The sequence below is a fragment of the Leuciscus leuciscus genome (assembly GCF_965113295.1).
Source record: "Leuciscus leuciscus genome assembly, chromosome: 18".
Taxonomy (NCBI): Eukaryota; Metazoa; Chordata; class Actinopteri; order Cypriniformes; family Leuciscidae; genus Leuciscus; species Leuciscus leuciscus.
Window position 1 is genome coordinate 26,104,742 of NC_138742.1, and position 16,301 is coordinate 26,121,042.

A 16,301-nucleotide genomic window follows, 5' to 3' on the forward strand; every position below is an offset into this window, starting at 1 on the left:
AAATAAATCAGCCCGCCCCTTCCCGGCACCCCCACGAAACCTCTGTACAAGCCCAGCCGCCTCTGGTGTTTCAGGGGGCAGCAAAATGTTGGGTGTTCCGTTGCTTCCTGTTGTTGCCCAGGACTCATGTCTGAGACCTTTTCGCAAGCTTGTGAGTTCACACTACACAACCGTGAGGGGTCCAGACACCCCCAGTTCTAAGTCAATTTCATTGATGTGTTGCAGACATATTTCACAGCTGGTCACAACAAAAATTGCTGCATCTCGTTCCCGCTTTTTCAGGGAACACGGTTACAGTAAGAAAATCTTGATGATAACTTGACATTGTTCCAATCCACGAATCATTCACATACATTGTATGAAAGAAGTTTAAAAATAAATATTCACATTACTCACTAATATTATTGGCCGTGAAGCCCTCACTCAGAGCAGAGTACAGTGGTCTCTCTGTCCTTATTCCCTTGCACTTGAATTCGCTTTTAATAGTTTCTTCAGTTGCTGTCACTTTGTAGATATCTGACGACCCATTGAGCCTCTGTTCGTTCTCAAACCAGGCGTAGCTCCACTGTCTGCCGTCTGAGACGTTACATCTGAGGGTCAGGATATTCCCAGACATGATGTCGCTCAATTCAGTCTCCAGACTCAGAACTGCAGGTGGACGAGCTTAGAACAAAACAAAATATTATTTTATTAAAAATTTTTTTTTAAATGTATTTCATAATGAGTCTTCTAATTATTCCTTATCAATAGGCATCAGTGCTTTTACTTTTACTAGTTTTAGTAACTATTTAAAATGCATTTACTTGTGAAATCAATACTTTATTCATACCATGTATGTTCAAAACATATCATACAGTAAACTACACTTTACGTAACTAGATTACATAATTTAATTACAAAATAAATGTAACTGTAATCAGTTTCAGTTACTGAGATTTTTTTAAATTAAATAAATGTTAATGATTACAAAGGTGGTTACATCTAAATATTTTCTGTAAAAAGCTAGGATATGTTGAATAATGTTTTAGATGTGCACTATATCTCCTGCCATTTAAAGGCTGTTTATTAAAGCTATGCTATTCTGATGCTTTTGATTGGTTGTTGAATTTGCAGCGCACCCCATCAGCCAATTACATCAGTCCACATTGCTGCTGAAATATTTAGGTTACAAGCTGTCTGAGAGTTGCCACCATGGCGAGTGACAAAAATGCATCCCAGTGCTGGAAATGTAAAAATAATTTTCTAAATCAGAAAGGGGCGCAAATATAACAGCTCAGTGCAAAATATGTTTGCCAACTATTAAAATGCTATTGACATCGAAGGTTTCAATGTCGAACCTGAGGAGCATCTGCAGGCCTAAAGTTAACTGTAAGCAGTCAATAAAAAAAAGTAGTAAAGGCATTGCCTACACTCGCCTGCCACACCATGCTATTAATATGTATTCAAGATGAATTTTAGCTGTTCTGCTAGGTGCATGTCCAGTAGTTTATTTAAAGGAACACTCCACCATTTTTTCATTATTAAACTATGTTATTCCCTTAACTAAGACGAGTGGATACATACCTCTCTCGTCTCAGTGCGTGCACTCAATCGCTCTGGCGCGCGGTGACACTTTGATAGCACTTAGCCCAGTTCATTCATTAGGGTCCAAACAGAGACTGCACCGAGTCGAAGTGCTCCCAAGTGCTATTCCGCCATACATTATAGTTATCCTTTTTACCCGCTTAGAAAAGCGCCACGTTTTATTTTGTGTCACTCTACTTGGTCGTGTAACTACTCGTGTAACTGTATTTAAATAGGGAAAACGTGGAGGTGTTTGGTCGCTTCTAACTTCATCTCTGTTTGGACCCTAATGAATGAACTGGGCTAAGCTAAGTGCTATCAAAGTGTCGCCGCGCGCCAGAGCGATAGAGTGCACGCGCTGAGACGATAGAGGTATGTATAAACTCGTCTTAGTTAAGGGAATAACATAGTTTAATATGAAAAAACGGTGGAGTGTTCCTTTAACAATTATAATCTCCATTCATAACAAATTAGTTATGTCTAGTCTGCTTGCTAGATAAAGACGTCTTTACCAGCCACACTTCTATTTATGAATCAGTGTTACTACTATAAGGTAACCCTGCCTGGTTTAAATGTTTTAAAATGATTAACAGTTGAAAACATTCGTTATAAATTTAGAAAAGTAATCAAATGTAATCAGTTACATTACTTTAATAAAGTTACACAGTAGTTGAATAGTTGCACAACTTATTACATTTTAAATAGGGTAACATGTAATCTGTAACCTATAACATAAATACAAAGTACCTTACCAAACCTTACCAACACTGGGCACTAGAGACTCACCTTGAACTTGCACTTGTAGAGTCTCACTATCCACTGAGAAGTCTCCTCTCTTTGCTTTGCAGTGATAGACACCAGTGTTAGAGAGAGATGCTGAGCTAATAGTGAAGGTTGGATCTGTGATCAAGGTTTCTGAGTCTTTATACCAGTCATACTTCCAACCATCACCAGTCATGTTACAACCAAGCTGGACTTTCTCCTCAGTGTAAAATAAATCGAACCACTGATCTTTTCTGATGTGTGGTTTTGGTGTGTCAACTAGGACCAACAGAAGTAAAAAAAAAGAAAAGAAAAGAAATAAATGGACCACTTTCAAACAACTACTGCCTTGAATTGCATGTGCTTGTAATTCTTTATAATCCTCACACAAAATGAACAACATTTTTCAGTGAAAATCCTTTTGCACATAGTCAGGAAGCTGTAAACGCTGATACTAACCTTTTTATAATACAAATGTCAGTGCAACAGTAAAGCAGCTAAACCTTTTCTATGGAAAGCAAAATCCTCATTGACCTCTTTAAGACACATGGCTGTCACTATTTGAATTGGGTTTTTTTTTTCTTTTTTTTTTCTGACTTTCAAATTTTTCAGAAGTAGATTCACTTGCCATAAATATGAAGTTTCAAAGCTTCTGTTTGTCCTGTAGTCACTGGCGTTCTCTTCAGATGTTTTCCTCTACAGGAATACTGTCCTGAATGACTCTCTTTTGCTGAGCGGATTGAGAGTGTGTTTCCAGAAAAGGAAATTTCCCTGTTACCTGAAAGCCGATGTCCGTTTCTAAACCATTCATAGCCCCATTCATTAGAATTGATTGAACACTTCAGAATCACTTTTTCATTTGGGTAAAATGTTTTCCATTCAGACTCTATTGACAGTTCTGGTTGAGGCGGCTCTGCACAGGAAAAAACAAAACAAAAAAAACAACAGTAATGAACAATTGACGTGGAAAAGTGAATGAAAATGATACTTATAGCCAGAAGCCCAGTTTCTTGGTTATAAAATTGTTTAGTCTAAAATACTTATTTAACTGTCTTGATTCCATGTCATTTCTTTAACATATTTGGCAGATGCTTCTGAAGCGACTTACAAGTTATAGGTCTGAATTTAATCAGTTCATTCATTTCCTGGGAACTTTACTGAGGCATTGTAAACTCAATGAATGCACAATGAGATGAATATTCCACAATAGAAATGACTATTAAGGGGTAAATTATGGACGCACCTTGAACTTGCACTTGTAGAGTCTCACTATTCACTAATGGTTGTCTGGTTCATGGTGTCCTGCCTAATGCTATTATGTCTGTAATGTTACTGCCTGTGCTAAAAGACAAAGCTGATAAGCTCAACAGTATTGACAATCATCGACCTATTGCATTAGCCAGTATCTTGTCTAAAGTACTGGAGAGAATACTGTTAACAAAGCTAGAAATGTATGTCCTTACTACTGACAATCAATTCGGGTTCAAAAGAAAGCATGGAACCGACCTGTATATCTATGCTCTTAAAGAGATTGTGTTCAGGTACACAAGCCTGAATACATCTGTATTCTTGTGTTTCATTGATGCGTCAAAGGCATTTGATAGCATTAATCATGAACGATTGTTTGTGAAATTACTAGATAGAGGTGCCCCTAAATTTTTAGTGAGAATTTTTGTCTTTTGGTATGCCCATCAAACGTTTTTGGTTAAATGGGACAATGTTGTATCTGCTCCATTCCATGTTAGCAATGGAGTGCGACAAGGAGGAATTATGTCTCCTATTTTATTCAATGTTTATATGGATGAATTATCAAACCAGCTAAATAGGTTAAATACTGGCTGTCTTGTGGGCAATTCTATTGTTAATCATCTTATATATGCAGGCGACCTGGTCCTGCTCTGTCCATATAAGTGCTGGGCTGCAGCAGATGCTGAAGGTGTGCTCTCAGTATGGCATTGATTATGATATAAAGTATAAAGCTAAGAAAAGTCACATAATGATAGTTAGAAGCGATGAGGACAGGAAATCAACTTTTCCGACCTTTTATTTTGTCAGATAGCCCTCTTGCTATGTGTGAGGAAGTTAAGTATTTAGGTCATGTCATATCCAATGATTGGACGGATGACAAAGATCTGAATCGTCAGCGATGTAGAATTTATTCTCAAGCTAATATGCTTATTAGGAGGTTTTCTATGTGCTCTGACTCTGTGAAGTGCTCTCTGTTTAGAACCTATATCACACCGCTTTATACTGCTCAATTGTGGTCCAACTATAAAGAAAAAGAGTATGCAGTGGCTCAAGGTAGCATACAATGATGCAATGCGGCTGCTGCTTTGTGTCCCTAGGTGGCATAGTGCCAGTCATTTGTTTGTGTCTACTGGAGTGCCAACCTGGGAGGCACTCTTAAGACAACTGATGTTTAGTTTTATCTGTCGCCTGGATAAGTCAGTGAACCATAAAATTGAAGCCCTAGTCAGTCCTCTGAAAAGCTGTTATAGATACACTTCTAGGTTAAGACGACATTGGTGCACTAGCCTGTACATCCTATAGGCTAATATGGAATTTTTATGTATATTTTGTATCTCATTTTTTTTTATACTGTATGATGTGTTATATGGACCTGTGTCTGCAATAAAGTTTTATATTATATTCACTGAGAAGTCTCCTCTCTTTGCTGTGCAGTGATAGACACCAGTGTTAGAGGGAGATGCTGAGTGGATATTATACGATGGATCTGTGCTCAAGGGTTTTGAGTCTTTATACCAGTCATACTTCCAACCATCACCAGGCATATTACAACCAAGCTGAATTTTCTCCCCTGTGTATAGAAGGGCTCAAACCACTGATCTTTCCTGATGTCTGGTTTTGGTGTGTTATCTAAGAATCACAGGGGTAGAATTAAAAATAATAGACTCTCTTCAAACGATAGCAGCCTTGAGTTCCATGTGCTTGTAATTCTCTATGATCTGAGACTAAATTAACTGTATTATGCTGCTAATAATGTCTGGCTTCTTCACTGTACTCTTTTTTTTTTAAAGTGTCTGTTAATTTCATGCATATCTATTAATCATAGAATATCATAAGTAATTTTACCATAAATATGAAGTTGCAAAGCTTCTGTTTGTCCTGTAGTCACTGGCGTTCTCTTCAGATGTTTTCCTCTGCAGGAATACTGTCCTGAATGACTCGCTTTTGCTGAGCGGATTGAGAGTGTGTTTCCAGGAAAGGAAATTTCCCTGTTACCTGAAAGCTGAGCTCCGTTTCTAAACCATTCATAGCCCCATTCATTTGAATTGATTGAACACTTCAGAATCACTTTTTCATTTGGGTAAAATGTTTTCCATTCAGACTCTACTGACAGCTCTGGTTGAGGCGGCTCTGCACAGGAAAACAACAACAACAACAGTAATGAACAATTGACGTGAAAAAGTGAATGGAAATTATACTTATAGCCAGAAGCCCAGTTTCTTGGTTATACAATTGTTTAGTCTAAAATACTTATTTAACTCTCTTGATTCCATGTCATTTCTTTTACATATTTGGCAGATGCTTCTGAAGCGACTTACATTGTGTTCAAGTTATAGGTCTGAATTTAATCAGTTCATTAATTTTCTGGGAACTTTACTGAGGCATTGTAAACTCAATGAATGAACAAAGGGAAGAATATTCCACAGTAGAAACGACTATAAAGAGGTACATTATGGACTCACCTTCAACTCGCACTTTTAGAGTCTCACTATTCACTGAGAAGTCTCCTCTCTTTGCTGTGCAGTGATAGACACCAGTGTTAGAGGGAGATGCTGAGTGGATAATATACATTGGATCTGTGATCAAGGTTTCTGAGTCTTTATACCAGTCATACTTCCAACCATCACCAGGCATATTACAACCAAGCTGGATTTTCTCCCCAGTGTAGAAGGGCTCAAACCACTGATCTTTCCTGATGTCTGGTTTTGGTGTGTTATCTAAGAATCACAGGGGTAGAATTAGTAATAATGAACTATCTTCAAGCAATAACTGCTTTGAGTTGCAAATGCTTATGTAACCGAGGCCCCTGCGTGGCCCAGGTTAATTTAGCAAATGGATTTGAAATAATCAAATTAAAGAATAATGCCTGACTACGCCACCTTGGGAATTTCACCCAAAGAATCTAACTCACAAGGCTGACACAGGTTCCCTACCCAGTGGCAAGCAACGTGGAGACACAGGTATCAATCAAATACAAAAGTTTTATTATAATGACATAAAAGCATAAATTAGACAATCTCACACATCAATTTTAATACGGGCTTACATAAGTCACTTCAAATGTCATGGAGCTGCAGCCAAACTACAGGGAAGATGCTCCAATAATGAAGGATCTCACAATCTGCACAGCACACTCATACCATTAAAGAACCCCAGTGCACGCCACGAACCACAGCACACAATGAAGAAACACCACCACCATCTATAGAGGAATGGTCGCCCTGGTCAAGAAGGCCTGCAGCTCCTAGACAGAAAGAACTCAATACACAACTCACGCACACACGCGTTAATACAATATATTGTACTAATTACACAACTGTAAAGGCAAAAAAACTTAAACAATACTTTAACTCAAAATAAACTACAACAAATGAACAAACAAATGTTTCACAATATTATCAGCCAAAAATAAATCAATTAACAAAAAAATAAATTTAAATGAAGACAAAGGAAAAAAATGAAATCAGCTTAAAGTCAAATAATCCAATTTCACATCTGATTTCATTTTATGAAAACTAAATACAATACACAAGAAGAAACTCATAGACTACTGAAGATTTGCAAAACCAAGATCAAACAAAAATACAAAACAAAATAACTAATAACCTAAATACAAAATGGCCGATTTGAATTAAATAGACAAGGAATCCAACAAATTTAACAAAACTGAGTACCACACAAAATAAGGACACTCGAAGACGCTTGTTGGAACAGCACGTGTGCACACACACACAGTTCGTTGGCACGGGTCAAACACCACTGCGACCCAGAACACACACGGACTCAATGCAAGTCGACCATAGGACGAGACAGCGGTGCTGCCACTGTAAGGATGTTATTCATCCTGCAATCAGCGGAAGAACCATACAGTTAACATCCAATAATCTATAAAGAATACAAAGAAAACTATAAACTTACCAAGTGACAGCTGCGAGAACCGGGATATAGCTGTAGGTTTAATTATTCGGCCTATTTGCAACAGCCGCCACCCGTACACAAAACATCAACTGAAATAAAAAAACAAATTGCGACTCGCACCACTTCCACGGCTGATAAGCGGATGTAATAAAGTCAACGCATACCTGGAGAAGGACAGATACAAACTCATAGCCATCAGCCGATTAGAGCAGCTGTGGCAAAACGGCGAACACGGTAGCGACCATAAACACAGCCGCTCTCCTTTACCTAGCCGAACCAGCACGAGTCACGTTCAATCGCAACAGCGAAAACCACACCACATCCGGGAAATGACGCTCTGCCTAGGTGCATTCGACAATGGCTTTTATAGCCCGCACAATTGATGACATTAAAAATGTCCAGCCCAATCACTTAGCTCGGAAATCATGCCACACTTACTATTATGCATAATCCAAGACTAAATGAACTGACTCAAACTGCTAATAGTGTCTGGACACTGTCAAGAAGAGTAGACAGGAAACTGCATATGCTGACATGAACACTGATACAAGCCAATGCAAATGAAAATCAGCTTAAAATATAAACAGCTTCTTCGTTAAACTCTTTTGGGTGCCTTTCAATTGCGTTAATATCTATTAATCATAGAATATCATAAGTAGTTTTACCATAAACATGAAGTCGCAAAGCTCCTGTTGTTCTTGTAGTCACTAACGTTCTCGCACGATGTTTTCCTCTGCAGGAATACTGTCCTGAATGACTCACTTTTGCTGAGCGGATTGAGAGTGTGTTTCCAGAAAAGGAAATGTCCTTGTTACCCGAAAGTCGAGCTCTGTTTCTAAACCATTCATAGCCCCATTCATTTGAATTGATTGAACACTTCAGAATCACTTTTTCATTTGGGTAAAATGTTTTCCATTCAGACTCTATTGACAGTTCTGGTTGAGGCGGCTCTGCACAGGAAAAAATTAAAAACAACAACAGTAATGAACAATTGACGTGGAAAAGTGAATGAAAATTATACTTATAGCCAGAAGCCCAGTTTCTTGGTTATAAAATTGTTTAGTCAAATACTTATTTAACTCTCTTGATTCCATGTAATTTATTTTACATATTTGGCAGATGCTTCTGAAGCGACTTACATTGTGTTCAAGTTATAGGTCTGAATTTAATCAGTTCATTCATTTCCTGGGAACTTTACTGTGGCATTGTAAACTCAATGAATGAACAAAGGGAAGAATATTCCACAATAGAAATGAATATAAAGAGGTACAGTACATTATGGACTCACCTTCAACTCGCACTTGTAGAGTCTCACTATTCACTGAGAAGTCTCCTCTCTTTGCTGTGCAGTGATAGACACCAGTGTCAGAGGGAGATGCTGAGTGGATAATATACATTGGATCTCTGATGAATGGTTTTGAGTCTTTATACCAGTCATACTTCCATCCATCACCAGGCATGTTACAACCAAGCTGAATTTTCTCCCCAGTGTAGAAGGGCTTAAACCACTGATCTTTGCTGATTTGTGGTTTTGATGTGTCAACTAAGAATCACAGAGGTAGAATTAGTAATAATGTACTCTCTTACAATTATAAAAATATATATTTAAAAAAGTTTATAATTATTTTATAATTTTAACAATAATTTAAAGATTTATAAAATTATATTTATGCTGGCTTTGCTTATGATTTAAATTAAAATACCAATAAACATTCTGGTAACGGGAACGAGCATTGTGTCAGTTTTCTCCGAAATACTGAAGCCTGATTGGTTAATCATTAGTGTTTTCTTTTTCGGTTGCAAGTTGAAACAGTCATTACAGTCTAACTCAGAATTGATGTAAAATTAATTGATTAAATAAAATTCGATGAAGGTTGAATTATCTGTGAACTATGTAGTTTTCAGATCATCCATTTCTGCAGTCAGAATGTGGATAAATTGATTATTTGCTGAAAAATATAAACTTCTGATCATTCATAGCTATGAATATGACACAGCTATTGTTATTTCTTTATGAATATACTGAGATATTTCTTAAGTATGTATTTGTTGCCACTTTTGGATATTTTTTTAAGTTATTTTTAATGAATTCATAGAATTAATGTGTGGAAATCATAATTATCAGAGGTAATTGATTACTTCTTAAATGACAAATGCTGGTGTACTAGCACTACTAAAATCCGCCATGTCCGTTGCCGAGGGGTGTGGAGGAACTCAACAGGGTTCAAGAATGGCGCACGTATCCAGTCCAATGGGGAATGGCGCAGCAAGCCGACACTTCGAGCGGGGGTTACAGTGTTGACTGGCTTCTATGCGAGGAGAGCACACGGGAAGCTACCGGCTCGTCACGTAGGCTATAGAATTTAGTGAACGTGTTTGGTGTCGCCCAGTCCGCAGCTCTACAAATATCTGTCAGCGAGGTACCCTGTGCCAGCGCCCAGGAAGAAGCTACACTTCTACACCACTATCCAGTGAGCTCGCAACCCGGGAGGGCATGGTGCGTCTTGGGATTGATACACCAAGACGATGGCATCCACTATCCAGTGGGCCAACCTCTGCTTGGAGACAGCCTTTCCCTTCTGCTGGCCTCCATAACAGACGAAGAGCTGGTCTGAGGTCCTGAGGCTTTGCGTTCTGTCCACGTACAGGCACAGAGCATGGACGGGACAGAGAAAAGCCAGGGCTGGGTCTGCCTCCTCCGGGGGCAGCGCTTGCAGGTTCACCACCTGGTCCCAAAAGGGAGTGGTAAGAACCTTGGGCACATATCCAGGCCAGGGTCTCAGGATGACGTGAGAGTTGGCCGCCCCGAATTCTCCTCGCTCCCCTCAGGAACCTGGCGATCAGGTCGTGCTTCCCCACAGATCTCCTGTCAACTGCATCGTGATGTGCGGCAATAGAAGCAACATACACTTTGAGGGCGGAGGGAGACAGCCCTTGCTCCAACCCTTCTTGCAGGAAGGAAAGCACGATTGAGCAGGCCGGGGATATAAGTGGCACGAAGCGACCTCAGATGCTTCTGACTCCATAGAAGGAGATGGCGGGCGAGTTGCGAGGGGAGCGTAGACCACCTTGATGGGCAAAGAAAAAAAAATCCTGTTGCACTACCACACTCTACGGCGTGTTTCTTGAAACATAAAAGCCTAAAATGCCATTATATTACTATCTTTTGCTATTTATTTATTTTAGTTTTTGAATGCAGAAAGAATGTAATGTCTTTGGTTTTGTTTTCTTTTAGTTATTTGTGTTATATATTTTTGTTTATTGTTAAAAAACATGAAAACATGTAATTTCCTGTGTTAAAATGAAAACCTGAAATATTTAATTGCATACTTCAATAAATAAAGAATTATAATAAAGGATGATAAAGAAATAAAGAATATTTTGATTATGTTTTTAAATAAATTAGTATTATAGTTCATATGTTCTGATTTCCATAGTATGTGTATGAATTCCGGTACTTTTACCATTAAGTGCCATATCAACCATTTGGTAGAGGCCGATATTTAAAAAATGATGGGATGTGTTGAAAAAAAAAAAAATACATTGAGTGTGGTCACTAGCAACATAAGGAGATAAAGGGTTAACATGCCTGGAGGTGAGGAATAATACAAAAATAGTTCACTCAGTATTCCGTTATCTAATTCACTCTCAATTACAAATTAATTGTATTCGGTTGTGTTGTAGGTACTAAAACAGTCCAGTATGTAGTCAAACTCATTTTTATAATAATAAACCCCTATGAAAAACCCCTATGAAAAAATTCTGGCTCCGCCACTGTTCAGACTGTGCTAATATGTAGTTTACAGTGATATTTGTGCAGCCTATATTTTATATGACAGGCCTACAGTTTCAGAAGTTTTGTTAATGGCATTTATTCCTGCTTATATTTAGGCTGGAACAGCACCAAAACTAAATTAAAACCTTTACACTTTAAATTACAACTTAAATTTTAAATTAAACCCTTTAACTTATAAAACATCCAAAACTCCAAGAACTGTGTTCTCAAATGAGATATTTCTAAAATGGCTATCTTTCACAATGTAACAGATTAATGATGTAGCAATGACATGCTGTTTTTATTTAAATGATCAAATAATGTCTTATTTATTATTTATCTAAAATCTTTTTCATTATTAAAATATTGGTAACACTTTATTTCGATGGTCCACTTTAAACATTATACTAACTATAAGAGAGTCATTAGAGTCAGAGGCGAACCTACATTGAGTAGGGGCCCCAGGCAAAATTAATCAATGAGGCCCTTCTAAAAGATTATTATAATTTTTTTTTTTTTTATATATCTTCATTACCTAGAGATATAATTATACTAAATACACAAAGTAGTCAAAACACATCACAAAATGTCAATCTTCATATTTATAATAGAAGAAACAATGCAATACAATATCCATATTTATTACGGATTGTCACCTTAAAAACAGTCCTTTGTGTGGTGGTGAAAAGGAACAAGCAATGCTATATAGAAATATATGGTTAGCATCTTAATTTAATCTTTATTTTATTAGTTTATCAACTAATTATGTTAACTCAACTAATTTAATGTAGAAGAGCTGGATACTAATTACTATGCCAACTAAGTAAATGTATTGATTAGAGTTGCCCCCGACTAAAGATTTTTCTAATCGACTAGTAGTCAATCATTTAAGCAATTAATTACTCGACTAATCACACATTTATATTAATTTAATTAGGCTGCTTAAATATGGGGGCATCATGGAGGAATATAGCCTATTCCAGGCTCAAGTTTATTTTATTTGTTTATTTGTTTATTATTTAGGATCCCATTAGCTGAAAGTCTATGCAGTCAGCTAGTGCATGCATAAAGTGCATGCATAAAGCTTGCCACAAAACACCAGCAAAAGTAGGCTAATGATAATAAGGGCCCTATCATTCACCCGGGTGCAATGCAGCGCCAGGCGCAACGCAAGTTATCATTTTCATGTCCTGCACCACGTTGCTTAAATAGCAAATGCATTTGCGCACATTTGTGCGTCCATGAGCTGCTGGTCTGAAAACGAGGTGTGTTCAGGCGCATTGTTGGCACATTGCTATTTTGAGGCAACTGAAATAGACTGTGGCATGACCAACAAAAACCTGGTCTAAAGTCTATGGCGGAGTATTATTATTTTTTGTTATTTAAAGGGCGCATTAGTAATATGAGCATATAGGCGGATGCACAACGCGCGTACACTCACAGGGACGCGCAGCAGAACACAAACTAGACAAATTTTAACAATAATGAATTACAATGTAAAAGATTATTATTGTGTACATAAAGATATGGTGGAATCCGGCTTGTCCCGTAGATGGTCTGAGCACAAGCAGATCTGTTTCCTCGCTAGAGAAGCGATCAGTTTTTCCGCTTGAAAATTCCGCCATGTAAATAGCGAATCCGCCATGGCGCGAGCACAACTGGCTTTTAAAGGGAATGGGAGTTGAGACTCTGATTTATTGCTCGTTACGCCAAAAACACACCCATCACTCATTAAGAGAATAGGGACAACCCTACGTGTCAACTCATTCTACTAACCCGAACCCTACCCGTCTAGCAGATTAATAATCCTTAGGTTAGAGTTTATAAATACCAACACTTTGTAATGTATAACTTCAAAATAAAAGTTAAATACATTAGTCATTAAAATTTAAAAGTACATTAAACTTTTACATTAAAAGTAAACAAACCAGAAACCACATATATTATTTAAAAAATCTTACCTCCAGTGCCCTCTTGCACACAGACTGCCACTATAATATAAAAAGATTCAGAGAATGTAATAATTTATCAGGAAATGTAAAGGATAAAGACATCTGATATATTTGTGGTATTGTTTTGCATTTTACTAGTTAGTATATTATGTACTGTATGTGTAGGGCATGTACGTATATGCCTAAGACATTTTATTATTATTACTTTTATTAATATTTCTATTAGGTATATGGGTGTATATAACTATATGGAAATGTATGTAGGTGTGTGTGAGTGTATATTTATATGTATGGGTGTGCATGTTTGTAGGCGTATATGCATATACTGTATATGTAAATGTATGTATGTATGTATTCCGCAATTACTTTGAATTACCTTTAACTGATGCTATATGATTTGTGTGAAGGGCTTTAAAGCCATGAACTACACATATACAGTGGGGAGAACAAGTATTTGATACACTGCCGATTTTCTACTTACAAAGCATGTAGAAGTCTGTAATTTTTATCATAGGTACTCTTCAACTGTGAGCAACGGAATTTAAAACAAAAATCCAGAAAATCACATTGTATGATTTTTAAATAATTAATTTGCATTTTATTGCATGACATACTGTAAGTATTTGATCACCTACCAACCAGTAAGAATTCTGGCTCTCATAGACCTGTTAGTTTTTCTTTAAGAAAGCCCTCCTGTTCTCTACTCATTACCTGTATTAACTGCACCTATATGACCTACCTGTATAAAAGACACCTGTCCACACACTCAATCAAACAGACTCCAACCTCTCCACAATGGCCAAGACCAGAGAGCTGTGCAGGACATCAGGGATAAAACTGTACTACAGGACAATAGGCAAGCAGCTTGGTGAGAAGGCAATAACTGTTGGCGTAATTATTAGAAAATGGAAGAAGTTCAAGATGATGGTCAATCTCCCTCGGTCTGCAGCACCATGCAAGATCTCATCTCGTGGGGCATCAATGATCATGAGATCAGCCCAGAACTACACGGCAGGACCTGGTCAATGACCTGAAGAGAGCTGGGACCACAGTCTCAAAGAAAACCATTAGTAACACACTACGCCGTCATGGATTAAAATCCTGCAGCGCACGCAAGGTCCCCCTGCTCAAGCCAGCGCATGTCCAGGCTCGTCTGAAGTTTGCCAATGACCATCTGGATGATCCAGAGGAGGAATGGGAGAAGGTCATGTGGTCTGATGAGACAAAAATAGAGCTTTTTGGTCTAAACTCCACTCGCCGTGTTTGGAGGAAGAAGAAGGATGAGTACAACCCCAAGAACACCATATTGAGGGGAGGATGGATGGGGCCATGTATCGCAAGATCTTGGCCAACAACCTCCTTCCCTCAGTAAGAGCATTGAAGATGGGTCGTGGCTGGGTCTTCCAGCATGACAACGACCCGAAACACACAGCCAGGGCAACTAAGTAGTGGCACCGTAAGAAGCATCTCAAGGTCCAGGAGTGGCCTAGCCAGGCTCCAGACCTGAACCCAATAGAAAATCTTTGGAGGGAGCTGAAAGTCCGTATTGCCCAGCGACAGCCCCGAAACCTGAAGGATCTGGAGAAGGTCTGTATGGAGGAGTGGGCCAAAATCCCTGCTGCAGTGTGTGCAAACCTGGTCAAGAACTACAGGAAACGTATGAGCTCTGTAATTGCAAACAAAGGTTTCTGTACCAAATATTAAGTTCTGCTTTTCTGATGTATCAAATATTTATGTCATGCAATAAAATGCAAATTAATTACTTAAAAAACATACAATGTGATTTTCTGGATTTTTGTTTTAGATTCCGTTGCTCACAGTTGAAGAGAGCCTATGATAAAAATTACAGACTTCTACATGCTTTGTAAGTGGGAAAACCTGCAAAATCGGCAGTGTATCAAATACTTGTTCTCCCCACTGTATCTAGCATGTAAGTACCGTTATTTTTTTACATTTTTATTTATTTTTTCTTCTTTCTTTTCCTTTCTTCCTCCTTTCTATTCTTCTTTTTCCTCACTCTTCCTTGGTCTCCTGCCCCCCACATGGCCAACGGTTCTGTAGACCAAGAAGGGACTGGATAATATATGATACCTGGCTTAAAGCACATACCGGCTTACGGCTACAACTGATGGTCACTTTTAAAAGTTTTATATCCAAGCGCAGGTAGAGACGCGGCCGGGTCATGTACCAATGATCCGGAAGGTCCGGCCATTGTGTTTTGGTGGGCCCTTCCAAGACATCTCTTAAAACGGTTATATCCAAGCGCAGGCAGAGACACGACCGGGTCATGTACCAATGATCTGGAAGGTCCGGCCAATGTGTTTTGGTGGGCCCTTGCAAGACATCTTGGAGTGGAAGGTGCATGTCCACATTCCACTGGAATGTGCATAATACAGCAGGAAATCGATTAAACCAGGCAATAGCCATCTTAATTCCCCATCCCTCCCATTTTCATTTCCATCTTTTCTTTTTAGTTTTTCTACTCTATCTATCCCTGTCTATATTCCTTCTGCTCTGTATATGCCTCTTATTTATTTTATTTTATTATTTTTTTATAAAAAATTTGTTTTATTATCATTTATTTTTTTATTATTATTTTTATTTATTTATTTTTTTACAGTAAATAATAAATGATAGCAATAACATCGTACACTCGCTACTTTACAATACTAAACATTCTGGATGGGGAGATAAACAATGTGTCCGTATGTATGTGTAGAGATATATGTTCATCCATATTGCTTTCTGTTTTATGTTGTTTATATGTTTGTGTATTTGTTTGCTCATTTGTCTCTTCTCGTATTATGCATTTTTTTTTTCTTGTTTGTCGTCAACAAGCTTATTTGTCTGATAAAAAGAAAAAAAGGTACAAAAGATGTCACTGGGTCGGTACCCTTTTTTTTTTTAAAGGTTCTAATACGTACCATTTAGGTACTACCATGTACACTTTTGGTACCAATATGTATCTTTGAGGTACTATGCACTCTTTAGGTACAAAGGTATAGCCTTTGAAAGAGTACCGCCCCACCCATATGAAAAAAACCTGCATGGTTCATATACAGCAACCATATATCTTCCTTACT

At 38.0% G+C, this 16,301-nt stretch overlaps 1 protein-coding gene across 2 annotated transcripts in view; it reads right to left on the reverse strand.

Annotated features, from left to right (window-relative positions):
- LOC309480487 (Fc receptor-like protein 5) overlaps positions 1 to 16,301 on the reverse strand; it is an 82,688-nt gene that overhangs the window by 59,941 nt on the left and 6,446 nt on the right. Inside the window, exons 2-8 of one of the 2 annotated variants that reach the window (XM_082144977.1) lie at positions 13,228 to 13,257; positions 8,780 to 9,034; positions 8,157 to 8,441; positions 6,036 to 6,290; positions 5,419 to 5,703; positions 2,954 to 3,238; positions 2,350 to 2,604 (exon numbers count right to left, since the gene is read on the reverse strand). In XM_082144977.1, coding sequence (XP_082001103.1) covers positions 2,350 to 2,604; positions 2,954 to 3,238; positions 5,419 to 5,703; positions 6,036 to 6,290; positions 8,157 to 8,441; positions 8,780 to 9,034; positions 13,228 to 13,257 — 1,650 coding nt within the window. The remainder of the gene's footprint in view (positions 1 to 2,349; positions 2,605 to 2,953; positions 3,239 to 5,418; positions 5,704 to 6,035; positions 6,291 to 8,156; positions 8,442 to 8,779; positions 9,035 to 13,227; positions 13,258 to 16,301) is intronic. The other variant, XM_082144978.1, reaches the window with a different exon arrangement.